The 16,782-nt window shown below is 38.3% G+C and overlaps 1 protein-coding gene across 4 annotated transcripts in view; it reads left to right on the top strand.

Annotated features, from left to right (window-relative positions):
- Window positions 1–16,782, top strand: part of NELL2 (neural EGFL like 2) — a 438,955-nt gene that overhangs the window by 405,657 nt on the left and 16,516 nt on the right. For all 4 annotated transcript variants that reach the window (XM_043447184.1, XM_043447185.1, XM_043447186.1 and 1 more), the window contains one exon: window positions 8,060–8,200. In XM_043447184.1, coding sequence (XP_043303119.1) covers window positions 8,060–8,200 — 141 coding nt within the window. The remainder of the gene's footprint in view (window positions 1–8,059; window positions 8,201–16,782) is intronic.

Genomic DNA, 16,782 nt, shown 5'->3' with positions numbered 1-16,782 from the left:
AATAAGCCCAGGCAAAATATATAGAAGATATCCTTTTAAAAACCTATGAAGACCATAAAAGCTATAAAAATCATTAAAGAAAGAGGAAATACATCATGTATATGGATTAAAAGATTCAATAATGTAAAGAATCTGTTCTCCCCAAATCAATCAATAGAACCAATTCAGACTTCCCCTCACCGTATTTTTTTGTTTTGTTTTGGGTTTTTTGGTGAAAAATTCACAAACTGATAAACAGAAAACCCAAAGAGTCAAGATACTTTGGAAAAGTGAGCAAAAAGATAGGGAGGGATACCTATTATGAGCTAGGCACTGTTTCTCCTGTGAGGAAAAGTTATTAGAAGATTACTTAAATAGCAGTAGTCAACAGCAAACTATTAAGAGGTAGAGAGTATTACTTCTCTAAAACAGAAAACTCAGAGAGGCTTAGTAAAGTACTCAGTTACACAGTTAGCCACCAAAGAGCTCAAATGCACTCACATTAGGATATATTATGAGACATCTCAGAGTACAGGCTGTTTCTGGTTGGCCAAGTGTTGGTCTTCAGGGGCAGCCTATGGCGAGAGAGAGAGCCCTGGACTTGAGAGGGTTCTGGGCTGTGGTTTGACCTTGGGCAATGCATTTGCTTTCGCTGCTTCTTTGTCTATGACACTGGGATAGGAATAGTTCACATAGCTGTTGTGACGCCTAAATGACATGATGAAGAAATGATATTATGCTTAACAGCAGTCATTGGCTCCCTAATTATGAACTGTAAAGTAATTAAAGTAATTTTCACTAAATCTCCAATGTTATCATCCAACTTGTGAAAAGAATTTTAGGATTTTCAAAGTTTATTTACATATATCATCACTTTACTTTTAAAAAGTTCACATGAGAAAATTAGCCTTCTTATGAAATTTTGGACGACATTTTATTAATATATTCAAATCTGACATAGTTGTAAAAAACAATGCAATACTCAAATGAGTTTGCTTTCCTTGAGCACTCACATCTGAATGTTGAAAGCAGACTCCCCAAAAACTCAACAAAAGACAGAAGGAAATGACCTTGTGATTTAAAAAAAAATAACTGTTGCAGATAATCTCCACATGTGGGTAATCAAGAGTTGATTAATTGTTTTGAGGATGTATAATTGCCTACTGTTTATCAATATAATTTAACTACCAGTGCCTAGGATACTGACATAAATAATAGTCCAAGCACTATTTTTAATGAGAAATTATGTCAGGTTTTTATTAATAATAAACACTTGGAAACACAGTACTCTCATTATTTGACTTTACCATTAAAAATAGATTTTTGATTTAAAAATATATATATTTTTTCTTTTGTATAGGGTAGCAACTTAAACTAATGATTAGGGTTTGTTTTAGATATAGATGGTTCTAGATATCTGCACTTTATATTGTTCTGAGATATGCTGTTATAGTAGAAATAACTGTTATCATGCGTAAGAAGGCTTTGTTTATCATTCAAGTGTCTCATTTTATAACTACATTTAATTTTACAAAGAAATGATTTGTCACTTTCTGAAGTGACCTTCTAAATGCTGTTTTCATCCGGCTACCTCTGAAGCCAGTGTCTGGCTGAAGCCAGTGTCTGGCTTCAGAACATAGGAGGCACCCACTCTTATGTCACCATACCTGAGGAAGATGAAAAAAGCAAGATACTAACATCTGTGAGCTTTTTTTTTATTCATACAGTTTCCTTGCTTGTTTTCTGTCTCAGTTTATTTTTAATGATTATGTAGTGGGTTTCCATTTCCTTCCCCAGAGGATCTTCCCGACCCAGGGACCAAACCCAGGTCTCCCGCATTGTGGACAGACGCTTTACCGTCTGAGCCACTCGGGAAGTCCTTAAAACATATGTACTTTCTAGAAAATCTATCCCCACAGTGCTTCCACTTTTATTTTCCAAGTTGATTTTGATCCCTGGAGTATAACTGCTATTTGTGACAGCTATTAGATAGCTAAGCAGTTTTTGGATTTTAGATTCTCTGCACTCTGGGACAGCATCTTAATATCATCACTAGCTGACTGTCCTAAAAGGAGTTGCTGAAAAAGTTCTAAGTGTTCCCAAGGAACTACAAACTAGTTCCTTCCTAAGACAGAATATGTAATGAAATCATAGTTTTTTATAAAACTTATTTTTAGTTTTTTATATAGTGTACCTGCAGAGTATAAAATTAAGGCCCTTATAATCAAGAATCAATCATATGAACTTATACATTCTGTACTCATCTTTTTGAATACTCTTATTCAGTTGGAAAGTAATTTGTTCAAACTTGGTGGTTCTTATAATAACTTTTTCTCCCCTAGGTCTGCTGTTCTTTGTATTTCTAACTTGATAATATGAAGTTTCGTTTTTAACTGACCTAAAGAAGTACCAAAGAAATAAATTATTTGATTTTTTTTGCTATTTTCTGTTAATGCACACAGTGTGTGCATTTAGGTGTTCTAACTCACAGTAATATTTAAATTTGTGTATAGATAAAAATCTACTTAATTCTTAAGTGGCAGATCAGATTTCAATTCTTATTAAGGTTTACAGAGTAACTAACAGCATACATACCATCAGATAGCTTACAATGCTGCTTGCTTTATCTTTCACTTTAATTAGAACCATGACCCAAACAAACATGCCTCCTTTGGGAAGTGCATACTTTGGCAATTCAAGCACACTTTCATTTTCTACTGACTTTCACCAAAGTAGAAAAGTTTTCATAAACAAATCAAAAATAGCAAGAACATGAAAGTGTAAAATAAAGCAATGCACATTATCTGACCAGCTTTACTTTGCTGTCCTAAATGGTAACAAGTATATAATTTGAGCCATGACATATGGATATTTATACTGTATTTGATAAATTGAGTCATATTTTAAATGAATTAAGACATTTCAGTACCTGAGGAATTGCTCAGTAATTCGTTCTGAAATGTGAATATAGCATGTTCCATGCTATATCAAAACTCCAGTTATTTATATGCCATCTTAATAAGTTTTGTCATATACATATATTGTCTATACCAATATATACTTAATGTTGTTTCTCTAATCCCTCTCACTTTTAAAATTTAAATACAATTTCACTACTGTACTATTAGTATCACTTGCTATCAGTTCAGTCGCTCAGTCGTGTCCAACTCTTTACGACCCCGTGGACTGCAGCACGCCAAGCCTCCCTGTCCATCACCAACTCCCAGAGTTTACTCAAACTCATGTCCATTGAGTCAGTGATGCCATCCAACCATCTCATCCTCTGTTGTCCCCTTCTCCTCCCACCTTCAATCTTTCCCAGCATCAGGATCTTTTCAAATGAGTTAGTTCTTCGCATCAGGTAACCAAAGTATTGGAGCTTCAGCTTCAGCATCAGTCCTTCCAATGAATATTCAAGACTGATTTCCTTTAGGATTGACTGGATGGATCTCCTTGCTGTCCAGGGGACTCTCAAGAGTCTTCTCCAACACTCCAGTTCAAAAGCATGAATTCTTCAGCACTCAGCTTTCTTTATGGTCCAGCTCTCACATCCATACATGACTACTGGAAAAACCATAGCTTACTATAAATAGAAATAATGCAGAAACCTGAAATAAAATATTGACCTATTATCACCTAAATACCATACCAGTGGTGGCAGATGTGTCACATGTTAGGAAACACTGTCCTATAGGGTTGTAAATTCAGACTTTCATAAATTTATTTTCTTAAAACACAATTTAGATATATACTAAACCCAGTGAGGGCAGGAATTACTTTTGCATTGTGTATCCTTGTTTCCCTAACACTTAGTACTTGGCATATAACAGGTATTCAATAAGTATTGAATGGTAAATTAATGAGTGACATATATTTGTTTATGTATCTTTTAAAATACAACTTAATAGTAACAGTCAAATAATAATACTCAAATTGTATAGGAAAATGCATTATGGCCAGCATATGTTTCAATCCCCAGTCTTCAGGGGATATCCACCAATATACTGCATAGCATTTCTATTAAAATTTAATGGTTATAGATCAAGGAAGGCTGCTGTAATGTAAACAAAGAGAAGTGGGGATGAAGCAGCATAACAGTGGTCCTGGTGATTAGAATGACTGACAAGAGAAAATGAATGAGGAGTAAAAGTTTAAATATATATCTGTGCCATGTGACCTGAGATAACCCTTGTGTTGCAGAAAGATAAAAGGGCTAAATAAAAGTGCACATGAAATGTGAAAGTTGCTTCAGTAGAAAAGGCTCTGTTCTATTAATAGTTACTTCCAAATCACCAATGCTAATGAACAGATTCTTCTAAAATAAGGTACTCTAAACATCCCCCTCATGGCCTTCTTCCAATAAACTCACTTCCAAAGCTTAAATTCCAACCTGTTTTCTTTTGTCCATGCACTTAAGAAATGACATAACCAATTTTCTGCATCATTTGGGTTAGAGGAAAAGGCCATATAAAGCTGAAATGAGCATAGCATTTTAGTCCAATTTATAAATCAGAGGTTCATCAGTTAGGGAGGCCCCTGAAATACAAATAGGCTGTTTCAGGAAACCTGTAAAGTCTTAGTAAATCAAAGCAGTCCGTATCAGCTATATGTCAGGAAGTTAATGGCTAGCTGATTTAGCCACTAACAATTATTTTGACAATAGGAATTACTGACAGCAGGAACTGACTCTTCAGAAGAGGAACCATAGTGACATGTCATTTAGTCACGACTTTGAAATAATTTAAAAATTTTGCAATAATATGAAATATTTATTTTTTCACTTATTACCTGATCTAAGAGAATGGTTTGTACCTTCTTTAAGTAAGGATCTCTGGGTTTATCAAGAAATAACTGAGTGATGACATTTTTTTTTCCTTTTAAAAAAATTTATTCTTTTATTCAAAGTTTGTCTCTTTCAAAATTGAACAAAGAAAAAAAGGAAATTTTAAAAGAAAGTGAAAGAAATATATACTTCCAGAATTTGGAATTAAATGAGACTGAGAAGCAGTGGATCCTCCACTCCAGCTCAACAGTATTTACTGGCTTCTTAGTCTCATCTAACTGAATTAAAGTGGACTGTCTGGAGGAAAAGAATTCTAAAAAGTACTTGGTCTTCCCTTCAACAAGGAAGGAAGGGCATTTTCCTGATGGTCACTGCAGCAGGGAATATGACGCAGGTGTGGGAAACATTAAGAAAAGCCTGTTCTACCTTGGCAAGTGGTATCTGTAGGCATGGCAAGGCTGTCAAGATGGATATGACAGCAGATCATTTAGCAAGGTCTGGGGCAACCCCGCGATGGCGTGATCACTCACCTAGAGCCAGACATCCTGGAATGTGAAGTCAAGTGGGCCTTAGGAAGCATCACTACAAAGCTAGTGGAGGTGATGGAATTCCAGTTGAGCTATTTCAAATCCTGAAAGATGATGCTGTGAAAGTGCTGCACTCAAGATGCCAGCAAATTTGGAAAACTCAGCAGTGGCCACAGGACTGGAAAAGGTCCGTTTTCATTCAAATCCCAAAGAAAGGCAATACCAAAGAATACGCAAACTACCACACAATTCCACTCATCTCACACACTAGCAAAGTAATGCTCAAAATCCCTCAAGCCAGGCTTCAACAGTACATGAACCGTGAACTTCCAGATGTTCAAGCTGAATTTAGAAAAGACAGAGGAACCAGAGATCAAATTGCCAACATCCATTGGATCATCGAAAAAGCAAGAGAGTTCCAGAAAAACATCTACTTCTGCTTTATTGATTACACCAAAGCCTTTGACTGTGTAGATCACAAAAAACTGGAAAATTCTTCAAGAGATGGGAATACCAGACCACCCGACCTGCCTCCTGAGAAATCTGTGTGCAGGTCAAGAAGCAACAATTAGAACTGGATATTGAAAAACAGACTGGTTCCAAATCAGGAAAGGAGTACATCAAGGCTGTATATTGTCACCCTGCTTATTTAACTTATATGCAGAGTGAAAGTAAAGTGAAAGTGAAGTCACTCAGTCATGTCCAACTCTTTGCGACCCCGTGGACTATATATAGCCCACCAGGCTCCTCCATCCGTGGGATTCTCCAGGCAAGAATACTGGAGTGGGTTGCCATTTCCTTCTCCAGGGGATCATGCAAAATGCCAGGCTGGATGAAGCACAAGCTGGAATCAAGATTGCTGGGAGAAATGTCAATAACCTCAGATATTCAGATGAGATTACCCTTATGGCAGAAAGTGAAGAAGAACTAAAGAGCCTCTTGATGAAAGTGAAAGAGGAGAGTGAAAAAGTTGGCTTAAAGCTCAACATTCAGAAGACTAAGATTATGGCATCCAGCCCCATCACTTCATGGCAAATAGATGGGGGAACAATGGAAACAGTGAAAGACTTTATTTTGGGGGGCTCCAAAATCACTGCAGATGGTGACTGCAGTCATGAAATTAAAAGATGGTTCCTCCTTGGGAAAAAAGCTATGACCAACCTAGACAGCATATTAAAAAGCAGAGACATGACTTTGCCGACAAAGGTCTGTCTAGTCAAAGCTATGGTTTTTCCAGTAGTCATGTATGGATGTTAGAGTTGGACCCTAAAAAAAGCTGAGCACTGAAAAATTCATGCTTTTGAACTGTGGAGAAGACTCTTGAGAGTTCTTTGGATGGCAAGGAGATCCAACCAGTCAATCCTAAAGGAAATCAGTCCTGAATATTCATTTGAAGAACTGGTGCTGAAGCTGAAACTCCCAATATTTTGGCCAGCTGATGTGAAGAACTGACTCATTGGAAAAGACCCTGATGCTGGGAAAGATTGACGGCAGGAAGAGAAGTGGATAACAAAGGATGAGATGTTTGATGGCATCACTGACTCAATGGACATGAGTTTGAGTAAGCTCCGGGAGTTGGCGATGGACAGGAAAGCCTGGTGTGCTGCAGTCCATGGTGTTGCAAAGAGTCGGAAATGACTGAGCGACTGAACTGAGGCAATCCCACACATCCAGAAACCCAGACGGTATATAAGAAGAAGGGGACACTCTGCCAGGCAACTCTAGGCATTACTTTTTCTTCTATGAATGAGTAAAGAGATTTGGATGAACATCAGATGTTCCCATTTATCAACAACCTGAACAAGGAGAATAATGACCTTGTAACATTTGTGATGAGTAAAAAGCTACTGGAAGCAATATATTAGACTCAGGATGCATACTCTGTTTGTTTAGGTATTTTGCCAATTTGAACCTGTGTCTACTTGTACGAAGGAACACACAGCTGGAAGTTAGGCTACCATGAACTTTTAGGTGACCTTGGTTATATCCCATAATCTCCTTTTACTTCATTTTTTTTCCCATATGTTCAATATACTGTCTACATATCAAGATCTTTTTTGAGGATTGAATGAGTTAATGATATATATGAACCAATTAAAAGGTGACATAAAAGAGATACTATTTTCAAAAATCAGAAGCATATTGATGCATGAATGCTATTGCCATACACTGGAGATTATGTTGATAGTATTAAAAGACTCCAAAATCTCAGTGACTTAAAGCAAAAAGGTTTATTTCTTGTTTTTACTGTATGTCCACCACAAGTAGAGGAGGACTATGTCCCATATCATCTTCACTCAGGACTCAGGTTGAACTTCAGAGCTTCTGGAAATCACTGGTCATCGTGATGGGGAAGTGATGGGGAATCCACACACTGCATTTTTAAGATTCTGTCTAGAAGTGACACATATCACTGCCTAGTTGGCTTCAGGAAGTCACATGGCAATCTTAGCTGGTGTCCGGTAGAAGAGCGGGAAATATTTGGCCAGCAACACTAATGATTACCATAGATGCTTTTGTTTTTCCATTTTCTGCAATTGGATGACTTTTGCAACAGGGAAACTGTCTAGATATTTCTCCTATCACTAATACCACTACATTCTTTCTGTATAGTTGTCAACAACCAAGTAGACTTCCTTTATTTTATATTTTCTCAGTTTTAAGGATTTGCTGGCACTGAATATTTTAGTCCCCATCTAACAGAATATTTTAGTTTCTTGGAGAGTGAGGCAACAGTTGTATAACATCTCATCTGTGTTTTCTCTCCCAGACATTGATGAGTGCTCTGATGGCTTTGTCCAGTGTGACAGCCGTGCTAACTGCATCAACCTGCCTGGGTGGTACCACTGTGAGTGCAGAGACGGCTACCATGACAATGGGATGTTTTCACCAAGTGGAGAGTCGTGTGAAGGTCAGTACAAGGAAAAGGCCTAGAGTTTAAGGTCTTCAGATTGAGACTTGTTCAGTTCAGTTGAGTTCAGTTGCTCAGTCGTGTCTGACTCTTTGCGACCCCATGAATCGCAGCACACCAGGCCTCCCTGTCCATCACCAACTCCCAGAGTTTACTCAAACTCATGTCCATCGAGTCGGTGATGCCATCCAGCCATCTCATCCTCTGTCATGTTCAGTAAGATGTAATTAGTTGACACTGATCTCGTATTTGAGGTATTGGTGATTTTTGCTGTGTATTTTTACAAGTGATTGGAAACATGTTAAAATCTAACTTTTGCTTCCTAATTATAATAATTAATTGATTTGTGAATAATTAATACTTGTAACAGCAAACCAATTTTTGTGGATAATTTGTTAAAGGATGTTTTTAGAATAAATAAATCTATACTATCAGATAAATTTTTTAATGGCCGCATGTAAAAATTTGACCCAAAAAGAGGTAGAAAAACAAGTGAAAGCAGGATAGAGGGAAAATGAGGTTAGAGAAAATACAACGATGACATGGCCAAGAAAATCATGATACATGCTTCTCTGGGCTATTCCTCATGTATCTTTTGCCTGGCAAAGTCAGATGTTTAGTGAATGTTGCATCAGAAGATATGGTCCGTGCTTAAAAGACATCAGTCTAATAGGGACGGAAATTCAATCAGATTATATTCAATTATTTACTATTAATTTTGTCTTGTTTTCAGTGAATTGACAGTTCTGCTCCTTTATATCCACTATTAAGGGGCATACATTTTAGAAGGCGGGCAGAGTAAGCAAAGCACGGTGAATAATTGCCAAGGAAACTACCCACACCAAAAGGGTTTGGCATGGAATTTGAAAACAAAACAGACCTCAAGAAGTCTTTATTTTCTCCATCAGTGCTTATACCTTCATCGAGTAACAGCCTGAGAGAATGATGAGGCTACAATGACACAGTCGATGAAAGCCTTGGAGAATCTAACTTAACAGTACTTGACGCTTAAATGATGAGATGCCTTTTGTCCTTGGGCCTCTAGAGGTTTTCACACAGAGAAAAGTGAAGCAGACTTGGGTGATAAATGCCAAGGTTCCCTGTGTGATTTGCCGACAGCTGCAGAGCTCTGGACCTTGAGCAGAGTGTTCATCTGGATTTTTGTATGGAATGGGAATGCTGCTGCCTTACCAGGGGCTAAAACCTAGCATTTGCAAATAACCACTTAGCTGTGATCTGAAGGCTTTACCTTGTGCTCTATAAATGCTGTTCAAGAAGCAGATCAAACCCTGTGATTTTGCCCTTCCCTGATAAACTATATTGCCTGTTTCTACAGTATATTATCAGGAAGAAGTCTTCAATGCTGCTTTTTTAGCATTGTCTTTTATTTTAAATTATACACATAAAGAATAAACATAAACTGATTATAAATAATTCAATCATACAGAAATATAGAGAGCAAAGCTAAAAATGTGTCTTTATTTCATCCCCTCCTTTTTCCTATCTTTTCTTCTTCTGCTCTAGGAGTAACCTGGGTTTAATTTTGCTTGCTTTCCCTTTCTGTGCATCAGAATGTGACTAAAAAAAATACATACCTCTGCTATCTTACTTTACATTTGTAACTGCTTTCAGTATCTTTTAAATTTATGACCACATGTCTCAAGAGGGCTGTATTAGTTATCTCCTGATGCGTAAAAAGTAACTCCCAAAGTGTAGCCACTGAAAATAGTAAATTATCTCACAGCTTCTGGATAAGGAATCTATGAACAGCTTAGCTGGATGCCTTTGGTTCAGGTTTCTAGTGAAGTTACTAACATCAAGTTGCTGCCCAGAGACATGGTCTCATCTCTAAGTCTTGTCTGGGACAGGAGTGGAGGGAAAGGGAATCTATTTCTAAGGTCACTAACAGTGCTACTGTCAGGCCTTGTTTCCTTAACCCAGGAGCCACTCCAGAAAAAGCTTCTGGCTTCTCCTAGAAAAAGCATTCCAAGAGACAGCAGGTGCCCAAGACGGCAGCAACAGTCTTCCACATCTAAATTTCAGAAGTGGCATTTCACCACTTCTCCCATAGTCTATCTGTTAGAAGCCACTCAGTAAGCCCAAGGAGAGAGGATTACCAAAGAGCATAAATAGTAAATGGTGAGAATTGTTGCTGGCCATCTTGTTAAACTACCTACTGTAAGAACCATCAGCATTGTCCATTAATTTCCACTGCAACTCTCTGATGCAAACACATCATAACTTCTCCACTCTCCTCACATCTCAGATACCACTTTCTCTTCTTTCTCTGTTAATTACTCTGCTTCTTATTTAACTGAGAAGAGAGAAGTACTTCACTTTTCCACCAGACATGTGGTATGATATACAGTAAATCATATATATAATATACACCCCCTCGCTGGTGGCTCAGATAGTAAAGAATCTACTTGTAATGCAGGAGACCTGGGTTTGATCCCTGGGTCGGGAAGATTCCCTGGAGGAGGGAATGGCTACCCATTCCAGTATTCTTGCATGTGAAATCCCATGGAGAGAGGAGCCTGGTGGGCTGCAATCCATAGGGTTGCAAAGAGTTGGACACAACTGAGCGATGAACACTTCTGCTTCTTTCCATACAGTAAATACATACTAGTCTGGCAAAAGTGACAGAACATAATGAGCGCATTCATTAAGTGTCCAAAAGTAACAAGGAAAACTAATCATTAAAATAACGCATGATACAGATGAATATAGGGAAGTAATGGATTCTGTGAAATGCCTTCACAGAAAAGGCTTTTTGAGGAAATTCCATAAATACATAAAGAGTGGGAAATCTTATTCTTATAAAAAAAAAAAACCCACAATTCTGTAAAGATAATTCTACAACTATCTTGCAATAGAATTTATGATGATTATCATAAAAATCTACTACTCTTTCAAGGACAGTGTGCTCTGAAGAATTCTTTTAAAAGTACTAACCTTTGTCATATAAAAGAGAACTAAAATGCTTCTTTTTAACAACTATCTATTTACTGCAATTTCAATGATCTGTAGAATTGTAATATTAGCATGTAGAAGGATGCCATTTTAAGACTATGGTTATATCTGATCAAGTTCCATGTTTCTGTGCTGGGGGAAAAAACAAGAAGCATTTCAACATGGACAAATCCACAGCAGTAGGTTTACGATTATTAAGTATAATAGTCATATTTGAAGATATGAATAAATAACTTTGTGCTGTTGCATTACTTTTTAGACTGTGTAATCTGCAACATACATGTTGATAAACTGCATGCAAACAAACTGTAAATTATTTTGCTCATCCATTTACCTCGGAGGTATAGACATTTAATCCCCAGGAAATGTGCAAGGGTACCAATTTCCTTATCCACATCATCATCTCTAATGTGCCTGAAAATTTGTCTCTCTCTGAGAACAAGGCCAAGTATTTTTTTCTGTGTAGGAATATTGCATTTCATGCCCACATTTCCTTTTATTTAAAGCTTTTATTTCTAGATTATCTTTATGTTTGGTGAGGTGTTTTTGAACTTGTATGACTAAAAAAAAAAAATGTTTACATGGTAGTATCTTTGAGTACTATGTTCAAAACAAATACTATAAACTCTTACCTTAAATCAAGGGAAACTATGAAAATGAAATGAATCTATTTCAACTCATGAAGTAGTTACTGAATATATGTATAGGTAGCTTGAGGTACTTTACAGGCATCTGCTGTAAACAGATATGAAGGAGGTATGGTCACTACTCTCAGTGTATAGTAGAGATAAAATATAAACAGTAACAACTGTCATATAAGATAGAATGTGGAGAGTTTCTCAACAGAGGAGAAAAGCTACAAAGTTGCAAATGATGAGTATATACGGGAAGAATAAATTCAGAACCATAGGTAACAAAGAAATTATTTTCTGTTGGGGTTAAGAAAGGATTGAGTATCTAGCTATCTAGTGTTGTTTCAGGACTTAAGTATGATGTGATATTGTGCACCTTAAGATAGGGACAGAAAGTGCAGGCAGAGGAAGTAGTTTTAAATGCCTTTCTCAGAAGTTTGAGCTTGATTTCTGAAGGTCTATTTTTGAGAAAGGGAAAGATTAAAATGTATCTCCACCAAATCCATATTTTGGCCCAGTCCTATTTTCTGAACTCCAGACCTGTATCTCCAACTACTTACTAATCAGCTCTTCCTGGAAGCTCACAAGAAAGTATATTTCAGCATGTCTTAAACTAACTTGTGTCTTTGCTTATTCCTGCCACCCACTTCTGTTACCAAGTCCAAGCTTGCTCCGCTTGCCGCAAAACAGGTCAATAAGTCCAAGTGACAAGGTGTTGAGGCAAGGAATATGACTTTATTCGGAAAGTCAACTGACCAAGAGGATGGCAGGCTAATGTCTCAAAATAACCATGTTGTCAGGGAGGGAATCCATGTTCTTTTATGGAAGCAAGAAAAAAAAGCAATGAGGAACCGAAGTCAAAAGGCAGAATAGAGAGGGAAAGGCCAAGAGAACACACTGGTCACAGCAAACACTCTATTTCAACAACACAAGAGACGACTCTACACATGGACATCCCCAGATGGTCAATACTGAAATCAGATTGATTATATTATTTGCAGCCAAAGATAGAGAAGCTCTATACAGTCACCTTGTTTGCACCAGGACCCAGGAGAAAGGAGCAGTGACCCCACAAGAGACTGACCCAGACTTGCCCATGAGTGTCCAGGAGTCTCCAGTGGAGACATGGGTCAACAGTGGCCTGCTGCAAGGTCAGGGGCACTGAGTGTGGCATTGCCTGCCTGGAACCCTACGATGGAGGTCACCATTGTCTTCATTTCCTCCACCATAGTTTGACTTCAGGTCAGACAACAGGGAAGGAACACAGCCCCACCCATCAACAGAAAACCGACTGAAGATTTACTGAGCACGGCCACACCCATCAGAACCAGTTTCCCCCTCAGTCAGTCTCTACCATCAGGAAGCTTCCATAAGCCCATCCTTATCCATCAGAGGGAAGACAGAATGAAAACCATAATCACAGAAAACTAATCAAGTTGATCACATGGACCACAGCCTTGTCTAATTCAATGAAACTATGAGCCATGCCATGTAGGGCCACCCAAGATGGTCGAGTCATGGTGGAGAGTTCTGACAAAATATGGTCCACTGGCGAAGGGAATGGCAAACCACTTCAGAATTCTTGCCTTGAAAACTCCATGAACAGCATGAAAAGGCAAAAAGATAGGACACTGAAAGATGAACTCCACAGGAGATCAGTGGAGAAATAACTCCAGAAAGAATGAAGAGATGGAGCCAAGGCAAAAGCAACACCCAGTTATGAATGTGACTGGTGATGGAAGTCAAGTCCAATGTTGTAAAGAGCAATAATGCATAGGAACCTGGAATGTTAGGTCCATGAATCAAGGTAAATTGGAAGTGGTCAGACAGGAGATGGCAATAGTGAACATCAACATTTTAGGAATGACTGAACTAAAATGGATGGGAGTGGGTGAGTTTAATTCAGATGACCATTATATCTACTACTATGGGCAAGAATCCCTTAGAAGAAATGGAGTAGCCATCATAGTCAACAAGAGTCCAGAATTCAGTACTTGGATGCAATCTCAAAAACGACAAAATGATCTTTGTTTGTTTCCAAGGCAAACCATTCATTATCACAGTAATCCAGGTCTATGTCCTGAGCCGTAATGCTGAAGAAGCTGATGTTGAATGGTTCTATGAAGACCTATAAGACTTTTTAGAACTAACACCCAAAAAAGATGTCCTTTTCATTATAAGAGACTGGAATGCAAAACTAGGAAGTCAAGAGACACCTAGAATAACAGGCAAATTTGGCCTTGGAGTACAAAACAAAGCAGGTAAAAGGTTAACAGAGTTTTGCCAAGAGAACGCACTGGTCATAGCAAACACCCTATTCCAACAACACAAGAGAAGATTCTACACGTGGACATCACCAGACGGTCAATACCAAAATCATGTTGATTATATTCTTTGCAGCCAAGATGGAGAAGCTCTATATGGTCAACAAAAATAAGACTGGGAACTGACTGTGACTCAGATCATGAACTCCTTATTGCCAAATTCAGGCTTAAATTGAAGAAAGTAGGGAAAACCACTAGCCCATTCAAGTATGACCTAAGTCAAATCCCTTACAATTATACAGTGAAAGTGACAGATAGATTCAAGGGATTAGATATGATAGACAGAGTACCTGAAGAGCTATGGACAGAGTTTTATAACATGGTATAAGAGGTGGTGATCTAAACCATCCCTAAGGAAAAAAAAATTCAAAAAGGCAAAATGATTGTCTGAGGAGGCCTTACAAATAGCTGAAAAAAAGAAGAGAAGTGAAAGGCAAAGGAGAAAAGGAAAGCTATACCCATTGAATGCAGAGTTCCAAAAAATAGCAAGGAGAGATAAGAAAGCCTTCCTCAGTTATCAATGCAAAGAAATTGAGGAAACAATAGAATGGGAAAGATAAGAGATATCTTCAAGAAAATGAGACATAAAGGGAACATTTCATGGAAACATGGGTACAATAAAGGACAGAAACAGTATTAAGAAGCAGAAGATATTAAGAAGAGGTGGCAAGAATACACAGAACTATACAAAAAAGATCTTCATGACCCAGAAAACCACGATGGTGTGATCACTCACCTAGAGCCAGACATCCTGGAGTGTGAAGTCAAGTGGGTTTTAGAAAGCATCACTACAAACAAAGCTAGTGGAGGTGATGGAATTCCAGTTGGGCTATTTCAAATCCTGAAAGATGATGCTGTGAAAGTGCTGCACTCAAGATGCCAGCAAATTTGGAAAACTCAGCAGTGGCCACAGGACTGGAAAAGGTCCATTTTCATTCCAATCCCAAAGAAAGGCAATGCCAAAGAATGTTCACACTACCGCACAATTGCACTCATTTAGCCTACCAACAACGTAATGCTCAAAATCCTTCAAGCTAGGCTTCAACAGTATGTGAACAGAGGAAAAGGCAATGAATAAGTAAAGTAAAAAAAAAAAAAAAAAAGCCACCGGTCTTACAGAACATCTCTGGGAATGGCAAGCATCAGGGAAAGAAAGTGAAATTGTTAGTCAGTCAGTTGTGTCTGACTCTCTGTGACCCTGTGGGCTATAGTTCACCAGGCTAATCTGTCCATAGAATTTTCCAGGCTAAAATCTTGGAGTGGGTTGCCATTTCCTTCTCCAGGGAATCAGGGAAGGGATGTGTTAATCTCTTCTTTTCACTGGTGGACAGGGTCCGATTGTCTGTGAGCTGAACAAAGGCACTTTAGTTTAACAGTCAGGCATGGGCGGAACCTCCTTAGATAGGCCATTATTGTATGATTATGATACCAGCAAGGTAAAGCAAGTCAAGGAAATTGTTCCAACATGGAGTCAGAATTGGTTCTTCTCTGCAACACTGCCACTCCCTATCAAAATCTTGCTCTTCATTATGTAAATAGCATCTACCAAATCTTCTAAGCCAGAAATCTAATCATTCATGACCCCTCTCTCTCCTTAGTCTCTGAAGCCAGCAAATCACTAAATGGCTTTGTCTTTGTTGTTTCTATGTATGCATCCCCACTGCTACGATTCAGTACAGCATTATGCCTAAGAACACAGACTTGGAGCCGACTGGGTTCCCCTCTGTGCTCTACCTATACCTTACTACCTATGTGATCTTGAGAAAATTATGCAACATGTCTATCCCTCAATTCCCTGATCTATACAATGGAGATTATAATTGTACTTCTCACGGTTGTTGTGAGGATAAAATGAGTCACTATATAAATGTACTTAGAATTTGGTGTTTACTTTTATTATATGACCATCTCTTTCCTAGAATACTGAACAGTCTACTAATTGGTCTTCTAATTGAAAGTTCTAATCCATACCTTAAGTCCCTTTTCCAAAATGAAGCCAATGGAATCTTTCTAAAATGGATATGTGAATAGTTTTTTTTTGCAGTTCCCTAAAAGGACATTTGATTGCCTTCATTATAAGGTTCAAATTTCTTATAACATGACCTTTCAATGAGCCCTGAGAACCCTTCAGCATGTCTCCCACTTCTGCTCTCCCTGGGCATTTAAGTCATACCAACACTTCTGATTCTCTAATACACTTAATGGCTCTGACCTTTGGGGCTCAAACACACTCTTCCCTCTGACTAGACCACTCTTTACCTTCTTTTTGCTTGCCTAAGTCTTTTTCCAAAATGTTTTTGCCACACCTGGAGAATGTGTATGTGGGCAGAAGAGAGTCAGAAAGAGCTACCAGTGTGATGTTGTTCAGTCGCTCAGTCATGTCTGACTCTTTGTGACCCCATGGACTGAGGCATGCTGGCTTCCCTGTCCTTCTCTATCTCCTGGAGTTTGCTCAAATTCATGTGCATTGAGTCGGTGATGCTATCTAACCATCTCATCCTGTGTCGCCCCCTTCTCCTCCTGCCTTCAATGGTTCCTAGCATCAGGGTCTTTTCCAATGAGTTGGGTCTTTCCATCAGGTGGTCAAAGTATTAGAGCTTCAGCTTCAGTATACTAGTGTGATAGGAAGCAAGTAAATGAAATTTGTCAGGAA

The sequence above is a fragment of the Cervus canadensis genome, chromosome 25 (genome assembly GCF_019320065.1).
Source record: "Cervus canadensis isolate Bull #8, Minnesota chromosome 25, ASM1932006v1, whole genome shotgun sequence".
NCBI classification, from domain to species: domain Eukaryota; kingdom Metazoa; phylum Chordata; class Mammalia; order Artiodactyla; family Cervidae; genus Cervus; species Cervus canadensis.
Note: the sequence above shows the minus strand (reverse complement) of the source record. Positions and strands in the feature narration are given on the sequence as shown.